The sequence below is a fragment of the Cervus elaphus genome, chromosome 21, assembly GCF_910594005.1.
Source record: "Cervus elaphus chromosome 21, mCerEla1.1, whole genome shotgun sequence".
NCBI lineage: Eukaryota > Metazoa > Chordata > Mammalia > Artiodactyla > Cervidae > Cervus > Cervus elaphus.
The window spans coordinates 58,022,054-58,034,252 of record NC_057835.1 but is presented as its reverse complement, the minus strand read 5'-3'; the positions used below and the strand labels follow the sequence as shown (position 1 = coordinate 58,034,252).

The 12,199-nt window shown below is 34.3% G+C and overlaps 1 protein-coding gene across 1 annotated transcript in view; it reads right to left on the bottom strand.

Annotated features, from left to right (window-relative positions):
* EIF3E (eukaryotic translation initiation factor 3 subunit E) overlaps nucleotides 1-12,199 on the bottom strand; it is a 48,953-nt gene that overhangs the window by 12,169 nt on the left and 24,585 nt on the right. The window contains exons 8-10 of the mRNA XM_043879813.1: nucleotides 6,769-6,895; nucleotides 5,516-5,617; nucleotides 4,099-4,208 (exon numbers count right to left, since the gene is read on the bottom strand). Of these exons, the coding sequence (XP_043735748.1) occupies nucleotides 4,099-4,208; nucleotides 5,516-5,617; nucleotides 6,769-6,895 (339 nt within the window). The remainder of the gene's footprint in view (nucleotides 1-4,098; nucleotides 4,209-5,515; nucleotides 5,618-6,768; nucleotides 6,896-12,199) is intronic.

Here is a 12,199-nt window from a genome sequence, read left to right as displayed (position 1 = left end):
TATTTAAAAAAACACTGACTTAAGCCATTAAGTTATGGAAATCTCTGGCCTGTTTTCCACTGAAGACTGTGGCTAACTATTTTATATATCCAAAGAGCTCCAGTCTCTTATAAGGATATCCTATGACAAGTAATTAAAAAGTAAGCATTAAGTGTAAACTATATTTAACTGTAAGATTAGGAGGAAATAGGAGAAAAAAAAACAGGAGAAAACTGAGAAATGAAATGCTCTGTATGACAAATGAAAATTCTCACTGAATCTACCAACATCTCATATGGTAAAAAATGACACTATATTACTTGACAATTAACACAGAAATACAATGATAATGGCTGTTTATTTTTAACATATCTCCATCTGGAAACACACCTTTTAACTCTAATATCAAAATATAATTAAGTATAAATTGCTATATGGTAATAAAGCCTTTAAGAAAAATATTAAGATCTCAAATGTTACTGAATAAAATAAGCAAAGTGGAATGACTTCATAACTTAAATGCAAGAGCAGTTGGCAAATACATACTTTTGTGAAAAGCCAAAACTAACCCCCATAGGGAAATTATATTAATGTATGCTCCAACATGTTTATCATACACATTCAAAATATTACTTCCATACTTTGTTTTTTATCTGCAACTGAAAACTGGTCCAAGAATTATTCCAGAACAGCTTTTAAATTTCAGACACACCATATCTGATAAACTATTCAGCTATACTAAATTAAATCCCACCACAGTAATCTTTTTTGACAGATGTTGCATACTTCATGGTAAACAGATTTGTAACTTATCCTATAAATCTATAGGGCTGTGTATAAACTGATAAAAACATTCTTAATACGCATTTTTATAAAGATAAGACTATCACATGTGCCATTTAGTGAAGAATCCTGTCAACAGAGAATGTTCCAAATCACAAATGGAAAGGGTTATTTAATAAACAACCATGGGTTTTATAATGCTGAATAGCATGATATGTGTCCACTAGGGGAAAGAAAGGAAGACAGAGACAAATCCTTCCCCCAGCCCTAAAAAAGATCAAATGTCAAATAACTACATTAATTAGAAGCAGAGATAGGCCAGCGTAAACTAGTAAATGGAGTGATCTGTCATAATTAGTATACGATGGAAGAGTCTATTCTTAGTATATAATGGAAGATATTTTAGAGAGCTATCAGGGTTCAGTGAAACTTCAATCCAAATTACTTCTCTGACTTTTCTATATACAAATTATGTCCATGTTATTCTAATTACTCCGTATTTTTCTTCAAAATGCCTATCCTAATTATAATCTTATCTTTATTTAACATCTGTTTCTTCCTCTGGATTTTAAGCTCTGAGGCTGTGTTCTCTACTTTCTATCCAGTGCCTGGCACTCATTCACATCTGTAATATTTTTTTCTTTCAAAAACTGTCATAGTTAAACTGCTCTTAACTAATTAGATCATAATCCGTATCATATGCATTTATCCTCTTCAGAAAGAAGAGGACTACCTTGAACACTACTTTTTAAAAAGTTTTGCACATCCTTTAAATGACAAAATTACAGAAATGGCAAAGAGATGAGTGGTTGCCAAGGGTTCATAAGGAGCGAGAGGGAAGTGGGTATGGGTAGAAAAGAGCAATCTGAGGAATCTGTGTGGTGTCAGAAATGTTCTATATCTGAATGTATCAACATCAATAGGGTGGTTGTGGTATTTTACTATGGTTCACCAAATGTTACCATTGAAGGAAACTGTAAAGGGCACAGAGGATTTCTTCATTAATTCCTACATCAGAATTATTGAGAGGAGCTCTGAAAATTACAGGTGCTGAGATCTGCCCCTTCCCATTCTGAGAATGCTTTAATTTTTTAGGGGTTGGACCTGGGAAGTTTTAAACCAGATTCTCAAGTCTTAATCCCAGAGATTCTGTTCAGAAGGTCTGTGGTAAACCCAGAAAAATCCATTCTTAAGTTTAAGTTATTGGTGGTTTTTTAAGTTCTCCAGATGATTCTGATGTATAGCTAGGTTTAAAAACCTTTGAACTAGAGAACAATAATTTTTTGTATGTACTGTATGAATGTAAACAATAGCTAGTTTGGTCATTATCATGGATTCCAAGTCCCTGGTGTCTGACTGAAGATATTTGCTGTATTTATAAAAGCCCAACTTAGATGCTTAACATTATTCTCAGTCATATTTCTAACCCCTTAAAGCAGTTCTAAAAACATGAAGCAGCCTAGGCCACTGGAATGAGTCCTACTGGGCCCCATACTCTCCGGTACCACCCCCCAACCTTACAATCTGAGATATCACTGTTGCACTAAGAAGAACTGTTTATTCACATGAAGCTGTACTTTATTATACTTGTCCTCTACCCTGTTAATTCACTGCATACTAAAAACATTAAATCACTCATTTTTCAATCCATTACCCTAGCAGGCTATCACTATGTGCCTAAAAAAATTTTGTAAAAAAAAAAAAAAAAATTTTGTGACCTGATGCAATGGTTCTCAATCTTGGATGTGCTTTGGAATAATCACCCTAACTGGAACAGTAAAGTAGCCCTATTTAGTGTAACACAGAAGCCCTACACAGCATAACACGGAAAATTGGATTCAGAAAGTTTGTAGTGGCTTCAGAGAATCTATATTTATAAGATAAAAAACAAAACTCTACAGATTCTGGACAAAAAATTAAACACTGACTCATGGTTTTTTCCATCTTTATCCTCTGGCTGAAATGATACACTAATGACAAATTAGTCTAAATCGGTTATTTCTAAAAATATCAATTGCTCACAATGAAAAAGAAAGCATTTATAACCAGGGTCAAGACAATGAATGTCAGAGAACTATTAGCTCAGAATTTTGCATTCAGTAAGCTCTAAGCTGCTTAATGTCTCTGAGCCTTCAGTTTCTCAGCTATAAAGGGGGAGCTACAAAACAAAGGAGTTGTACTGAATCAGTGTTTCATAAAACTGGGTTTCCAGAGTCAGTTATATGGTTCCACCGAGTCAGGAGGAAAGCTGAACAGAAGTACAGGCAAAACAAGGGGAAAGGGCTCTTCCTTTATCTGCTTGTGCATATACATAAGTATGTATACTTACATAGATACTACTGCATTTCATGACTAATGACTGTTAGGAATTTCAATGTATTCCTTAAGGGAACTAGATCGGGAACCAGATTTTTAAAATTATATCAGTATGTCTGCTAGCTATAATAAAGTACTAAATAAGGTCAAAGCTTCAACTCCCAAAGGAAAAGACCCATGTTCACACTATAATTCTAACTCTGAATAACCACTTCAATGACAACCCACTAAAATAAGGCAAGCAAGAATGGATGGCTTAGTGAAAACAAAAGGCACTAAAGAACAACTTTGGTGTACATACAGTGCCTAAGAGGCAAACATTAACGTAGGAAGTTTTTAAACATTTAAGGAGCATTTACTGTTTGACTTCATCTGTGGTCAAGGGGCACTGCTATTTTTCAAATTCTAATACATAAAATCAGTTTCTAATAAGCTATGTAAGTTTCACAATTTTTTTCCCAACAATTTCCTCACACAACAGAGAAAATTTCAACTGAAATTCTCCATAACTTTTCCATGTTTCAACATTTTAGGATGTCACAGGAGTTTACTATGAGAATTCAAATATATAATTAAATAAAATAAATTCAATTAACTAAAATAATTACCAAATGTGGTCTTTTCAACAGCATTTCCAATTTACTAAGGACTAATTCCTTAAGTGAACTCCTGTTGAAAACCATTCTAAAACTGGTCATTGCTCTTTTCTCCCTATGTAATGATACAATAGTATTCTCTTAAAAGGTAACTCTCTGACAATCATAATACTGCCTTGAAGTAATTTTCAATAATCATGCTTTACCACACATATGGAAAATAAGAAGGATCTGAAGCATCCCAGAATTCAAACAAAAGTTAGGATTTTTAATAAATCACTATGACATTTCCTTTTTCTACTATAGCACAGAGAAATTAAATAGAAATACAATTAACTGGAATCCTAGTAAGTGTAACTTTACAATAAAGGAAAGCTTATAGGAATTTAAAAGTAGAAAGTATAGATTAAATCAGTATTCTTACTTAATGCTGATACACTGATGGATGCGACAAAAAGTCTCAAATATGAAGAGACGGGCATTTTCAATGAAATCCTCAAGACAAGCCACCAAGAAGAAATCATTCACTAGTACCTATATGAATAAAATATAAGAGAAAAAAAATTATTAAGTGCCAATGAGCAATTTTAAAAATTTGTCTCAAATACGTTCTTTGTTCTTTACTCATTATTCCATTCACAACAACTCTCTCATCTAATATCACAGGTTCTACTTCATAGCACTTTTTAGAACACTATGTTCAAGTCTCTAACAATGCAAAGATGAAGCTACAAGAAAAAGAGTTAAGAACTATAATGCTTCCTAGGCTAACTGATGACCTAAACAACCTTACGACAAAGTAGCTTTGTCCTGTCATTAACTTACATAAATGCTCTGTAAATAATGTATTTCCAGCTTTTTAAAGTAGATATGGACTAAAAATATGCATACTTCTGTGATAATAAGTAGACCGGAAAGCCACAGGAGAAAAAAATTCAAAGGGTGACACCTATTTCACAGATGTATCATAATTAAAAGAGAATATTTTAATTTCAAGAATAGCAACCAAGTGCCCCACTGCCTGGTACAGCATAGATACTTAGTATTACAATAAACACCAATATTTAATAATGTCACATTTGATTGCATGTACACAAGTTATTACACCACATATACACAAGTTGTTACAAATTTTGTTCAATGTTTGAAAATCATCTCTAAAGGTATACTTACGTAATTTTCTTTTCCTTAGACAAATAAGATCTTAATCCTTCAACAAACTCTTCCCTTTTCTGGGCTAGTAATTGTGTTCAAAAATGAAACCAAGAGCTAACAATTTACAGATTTGGTAAATGCATTTAACAGGTAATTCTTAGTTTTTCAAAACTTGCAAACCAACTTAACTAAAGAAAAAGACCGTAAACCCAACTCTTTTGGATGCTCTGACAGTACCTTAGTTTCTGCCAGCTAACAGAAGACAGTTTAAAATTCACTCTTAGCTTGACTGATTTATAGCAAATGTTAAAATACAATCATAAGAAAAATTTTAAATTAGGCCTGATTATGGAATAAGCTGGAATCACAACTGTGATGTAAAACTTGATACAATCTGCTTATACATATAAAGCATTTCACGTATCTATTCATTCAGGATAAGACATGAAATTATGCGTGAATTTATAAAGTGCTTAATGTTTTAACCAACTGTTAACAAAAGGGATAGACGCATAGTAATAACATTAAAAATGTCTTCGACCCAATACATTTCTAAACGGTGTGCCATTTTAAGATTAATAAACATTTCTGATATAATTAATAAAACCTAACCCTGTTAGGTTAATTCTTATAATACCCCCAAATTAAAGAATTATTATTAATTTGTAGCAAAAATTTATACTTACTGATTCACATTCCCTTAGCTTTTTCTGAGCCCCATCAAAGTCAAAATTGACATATAAGCATTCAACAAATTCTGTAATTGGGTCTTTATATGTGTAAGACTCCTGTAAAATTAAGTCAAAGGTTAAGCTGGATTTGATTCAACACTGTTTAGTAGTAGGCTGCCCCCAATCTTCCTATTTTTTTCTCTCTTACCATTAGTTTCTAACAAATTACCAAGTACTATCTTCTCAAAGCAATTGCTCATATCCTAATTCAAGGCCACTTGACTTTATAATCTTAACTTTATAATGCCTTCTAAACCAAGTTCTCTAAATGGTCAACCTAGAACCATTCCAAAAGCTTTCAAATTCCTCTACTGCCAAAAGTCTCCCTTAGTCAATAAACAGTGATGAACTTCTCCAAGTGTATTCATATTCTGATGAATAAAACTGCCTTTTTCTATCTAAATTATTCTTAGATAAAATAAATATTTAAGTTCTTTTTGAACCCACAGTTAGTTTTTGTCGAGAAATTCACTAAAAACCAAGCAGTAGTGCTATAGCTTTTGCACAACATGGGTACTATTAAAATTATGTAAAGATTAACTACTCTGGTATTATGTAGGTAGTGCCCTTCAAAAAAAAAAATTCCAGGCTCCATATCTCCTTTACTCTTTGCAGTAAGAGCAACACTAATACACCATGTATATTAAGTATCCAGCTAGCAGAGAGCAGTATTCATTCATGCCACATCTACCATAAATATATCTTGAACTGAAAGGCAGTGTATTTGGCAGCCCCATTTGGGGCTCTTTTCATGTATACTTTCCTCCTATTTTTTAAAGATTTTTACCCTACCAACAGGGGCTTCCCTGATAGCTCAGTTGGTAAAGAATCTGCCTGCGATGCAGGAGACTCCGGTTCAATTCCTGGATTGGGAAGATCCTCTGAAGAAGGGATAGGCTACCCATCCCAGTATTCTTGGGTTTCCCTTGTGGCTCAGCTGGTAAAGAATCTGCCTGCAATGTGGGAGACCTGGGTTCGATCCCTGGGTTGGAAAGATCCCCTGAAGAGTGGAAAGGCTACCCACTCCAGTATTCTGGCCTGGAGAATTTCATGGACTGTATAGTCCATGGGGTTGCGAAGAGTCGGACACGACTGAGCGACTTTCACTTTCCCTTTTTTCATCCTAAGACCTGAGAGTCCTACTTCTTCAAGAAAAAGAGGTTAAAGTTTAGGCACATTTTAAAAATCAATAAGATTTTAGTTTTTACCTGTTGAATAACTTTGACCAGATCTTTTAGCACCTGCCGGCGTTTTCGAACATCTTTGTTTGTTATGACTGCTGTGGTCAAATAGCGAAGAATATGTGGACACATCGTTTGAATTGCATTAAGGTACCTAAATAAAAATATGAAATTTACTTAATAACTTATCCAGCTTTTCTAGATCTATAATCATCTGTGATTTAAAGAAAACACTTGAGCAGCCCATCAGACTGCACTGTTTCAGTAACCAAGGGTTGTCAAAAAAATTACAAGTAAGTATTATTAGGGCCATCTTCACCAAGAAAAAGTTTAAACGGTGAGAATGCCAGCTGGTATTTCTCTATTTGGAGTGAGATAAGAGACTCAAGAGGTAAATAATTCTATTACCACTGCTGAGTAAAAGGATTTTGAAAGGCCCTTATACAAGGCATCAGTCTGTTTCAAAAGATTTCATTTACCTGTAAGAACAAATGTGAGAAAAGCTATGTGCAAAACACTCCTCGTAATTAAGAGAATCATGCGCTTACACAAATTAAATTAAAAAAATTAACTTCAGGGGATGGAAGACTGGAAACTATTCTGATGATCAGCAGTTGACCACCCTTGGTCATTCGGTGCTTATCCTGTATTTCCTGCTCAATTTCCTCTTAAAGCTCCCTAATTTTTATCCAGTAAGAACCTCTGAGCACCAGGTTGAAAATATTTGTCAATAAAGTCCATTTCTCTGAGTTGAATCTTCAAGCTCCAAAGTACCCATTCAGCTCTATCTCCCAGCACACCACTGACTGCCTCCTGCTTTCCTCACTTCTTAAAGCTCACTCCACATGAACTGCTCTCCCAAACACATCCCCCTGAAAGTCTAAATTCTAGCCATTCTTCAAGGTCCAGCAGGGAAACCTTATCTCCCAAGTTCTCCCAGACTATAATGTTAATAAATCTCTATACTTTGTCATATTGTAGATACCCCATAAAATGTTGTTTGAACTCATCAGAGGACCCTAGAATCTGATAATAACCTAACATTTAGATAAAATCTAGTTCCACTTAGTCCTCTTTAAATTCCCTCTAAAAAAGGCAAGGTATAAAAATAACCCACATTAACTCAAGAACAAAACAATTTCTAAGAAAAGATAACTAACTAAATCAGCTAAAAGCTTCATTATCTGAAAAATTAAGTCTGAGTTTTAGGCAGAAAATTTTAAATGCAATGTTCGTTACTCAGCACAAGTGACTGCCTCAATACTCTTACCAGAGACATGGTGTATAGGAGACCATGATTGGTTTTCTTAATCAGATTTGAAGTAGGTAGTTTTAGTATACATTTATGGAACTCATTCATAGATTTATTCATACAAGATTAAAATTTATTTTACATGATGGTAAACTGCCCCTTTTTAACTTATCCTTTCTTTATATTATTGCATTATGTATAATTTCACTGTTTTTATTGGAAAATGATGTCCTTAAGAAATCATCTCTCTCTATGTGAGTATATAGCAGGGTTAGAAAATTATTGTGAAGGGCCAGATAATGAATATTTTAGGTTTTTCAAGTCAAGAGGCAAGACTCAGAATATTAATCAAGCACCTATATAAAAATAAAACAAATTTTTAAAATATTTTATTATAGAAACTCAAAATATAATCGTTGACTACAAATATTTACAATTCAAGTCTACCAATAAAAACAGTAAAATTCCCTTAATAGGGTAACTTTGCTTAATTGGGTTCAAATTTAGAGATCCCTATTAAAATTTATTACAAATGTTTATTTGTTAATGCTAATCTGCAACAAGATTTTACTTACATATTTAACCCCTGACAATGATTTTTCAATGTATGCAGGTACTACCAAACATTGGTATCAATGATAAGACTTTAATTTAGCATATTTATCACTTGGGGAAGGCTTTTATAGAATTCTGTTAAGATCTTTTGATATTGACTTTTAGCTATCATTACATTGCAAATAAATCATTTCAATTGCACAGTTAGACGGATTTTCATACACAGAAACTTCCTTTGTACTTACAATGAGATCTAAAACTTTTTGGAAATGTAACTTGAACTTAAAAAATGTGTCTGCTACAAATCTGTGTGGGAATGAAGGTCTCCTTTCTTCTTTACACTTTTGAAAGAACAGGAAAGGTTAAAGCAGCTAGACATTACTTAGGATTCATGCTATGTTACTCATCATCAAACGCCTGCTACAGTGTAAGTCTGCATGTAAGTACTGTTCAGATTTGTAATTTCAGGTTGAATTAAGAAACATTAAGTCTACAGCAAAATTTAATTTCCAGAGCCATTCAGGGCTTGCTCATAGTGGTTGAGGAAAATTTTTTGTTGAGGAAAATGTCCATCTTACTCCAACCTAGAAAAAGTCACAATAAATGTTTTGCCACCGCAAAACCATTTTATCATTGTGGTACTAGGGAAAGTCAAGATATTCTATCGATCAAACAAAAATTCAGGGACCAAGAACAGTTAAGCCCACAAGAGAAAATGAAGTTCACTGCTGATGCTAATGGTTTAATAATATACCATGGATTCAGGAATCTTCCACAAAATACATGGAAATGTATAGTGCAATGGATAACTATAGGCTTTCAACACCTCACATTTTCACAAGCTTTGTAAATTTGTCCAATAAGAAGCAATTTTCTCCCCCACGTATATTTGCCACCAATATTTTTAACACAGTTTAGCAGATTCCACTTCAGGTTGTACTAAATTAGCCTTTTCTTAACTCTGAAAATATTTTCAACTGTAGTTGTTCCACAAACTATTCATAAAGGCATGCTCTTCAGACACTTCAAATCCAACAGTGATTCCTCAAACCAACAACTAGCCATATTGATAAACATCTATCAACAGAATCTAAGAAATCACTAAAAAATCATATACTTTATTTTTTAACTGATCTGCTGCTTCCAATATCTTCAATTCTGAGGAACAGTTCTCAGTACAAGGCTATAAGTTTTAAACAAATTCTTTTTTTCTGGACGTACTTTTTTGGCTGCTGCAAATGAACAGAAGTAGTAAATGGCTTTCCTTACTTGGTTAACAAAAGAGCTGTTCAGAAACTTACTTTGGTTGAAGCCTCATTTTCCTTAATTTTGTGAGGAAATTCTGCTGCAATATTGTTTTAAATTTCCTAATTTTTCTGAGAGCTTTTGGTAATCAGTTGGGAATATTGTAATAAGTGCTTACAGCCTGGTTATATAACTTTTAGCATATCTACACTGTCAGTTCAATGCTTTGCTTTCTAATTTGAAACAAAATATTTCCACTGCATTGTGCCTTAAAAGTTAAGCACATCTGAAATCCACTTTTCTCCTGTTGTTTTGGCATGATGAGTATGCACTGGTAAGATGTTGCAGTGTAGTGATACACATGACACTTGAAGAGGTCGAGGTAACTAGGGCAGCATCACTGGGATTCAAAGAGCACTGAGCAGCAGTGAAGCGAGGAGAGGGCAACAATGTATGACCATCTCCGTCACAGCAGTTCTTCTCTGCCATTACTGTCTGAAAGCAGACACAGATTATCTCTGCATCTCTCTATGTCCATCTATCTCTACACATGCACAGATCAGATACATCAATATAGATTAATGAATATGTGTTCCAATAAAACTTATGGACATTAAAGCTGTAGTTTCTTAATTTTCAAATCATAAAATATTTTTCTTTTCATTTTTTTTCCTAACCATTTAAAATGCAAAAGTCATCCTCAGATTGCAGGCCATGAGAAAAAAGGCAATGGACCACAATTTTTAGCTCACGGTCCATAGATTCTGGTATACAGCATTACCACAGTAGACTTCCAAACACAGAAGGGAATTCCTACCTGCTAGGACAGAAGTGATCCTGTCTATGTATGGGTGTAAGTTATCTATATTGATTAGTACAAAAAGGAAGGGAGTAAGGATTAAGGGTGATTCTGGGCAAGTCATCTTAGTTTACACTTCTGTAGGATCAGTAATTACATGATTTAGTTCAAATATAAAAAAACTACAGGAAAAACAAAAACAAACAAACAAAAAAACCCCACAGGTATCGCTATTTAACAGCCTGCCAGTAACCACTGTACTCTTCTGTTGTACATCTTTTTTATCATTCATCTCCTTTCTTCTTTATCAATCAAAACTTTAAAGTCAAATCAATTTTCATCTTCTTCTAACTTCTCCAGGTCTCAATGGTGTCATAAATTTATAGTGTTTAACTGCACAATACAGCTATATTTGGCTAAATATTTTCTTAAGCTACTTGTGTTATTTGTTTGGATTATAAACTTGTAAGAAAGGAGCCTATACCTCCTCTATTTTTGAAATCTAACTTAAAATTATTTTTCCTTTAAATAAGAGGTTCAGTATTTATTGTGTTCCGAAGTGCAATTTCAGGATGGTCAAATAACAAAGTTTATTTTTTCTCTAGCACAACCCTGCTCTACTTGTATAATTTTATGGAAGTGTTCTTACAGTATTTTTTAATTAAAAAGTCAGAGTGTTTAGTGATCAAAGGATAAGATAAAATAAACCACCAAATAAAATTCTCCTCTCAAACATGCTTATACTCTAGTTGGTGCAATAAGATAATTTTAAGGTTTTTTTTTAGAATATTGTCACCCTGCTTATTTAACTTATATGCAGAGTACATCATGAGACATGCTGGGCTGTAAGAAGCACAAGCTGGAATCAAGATTGCTGGGAGAAATATCAATAACCTCAGATATGCAGATGACACCACCCTTATGGCAGAAAGTGAAGAGGAACTAAAGAGCCTCTTGATGAAAGTGAAAGAGGAGAGTGAAAAAGTTGGCTTAAAGCTCAACATTCAGAAAACTAAGATCATGGCATCTGGTCCCATCATTTCATGGAAAATAGATGAGGAAACATTGGAAACAATGGCTGACTTTATTTTTCTGGGCTCCAAAATCACTGCAGATGGTGACTGCAGCCATGAAATTAAAAGACACTTACTCCTTGGAAGGAAAGTTATGACCAACCTAGACAGCATATTAAAAAGCAGAGACATTACTTTGCCAACAAAGGTCCATCTGGTCAAGGCTATGGTTTTTCCAGTGGTCATGTATGGATGTGAGAGTAGGACTATAAAGAAAGCTGAGCACAGAAGAATTGATGCTTTTGAGAAGACTCTTGAGAGTCCCTTGGACTGCAAGGAGATGCAACCAGTCCATCCTAAAGGAGATCAGTCCTGGGTGTTCATTGGAGGGACTGATGTTGAAGCTGAAACTCCAATACTTTGGCTACTTGATGCCAAGAGCTGACTCATTTGAAAAGACCCTGATGCTGGGAAAGACTGAGGGCAGAAGGGGACGACAGCAAATGAGATGGCTGGATGGCATCACCGACTCATGGACATGGGTTTGGGTGGATTCTGGGAGTTGGTGGTGGACAGGGAGGCCTGGAGTGCTGC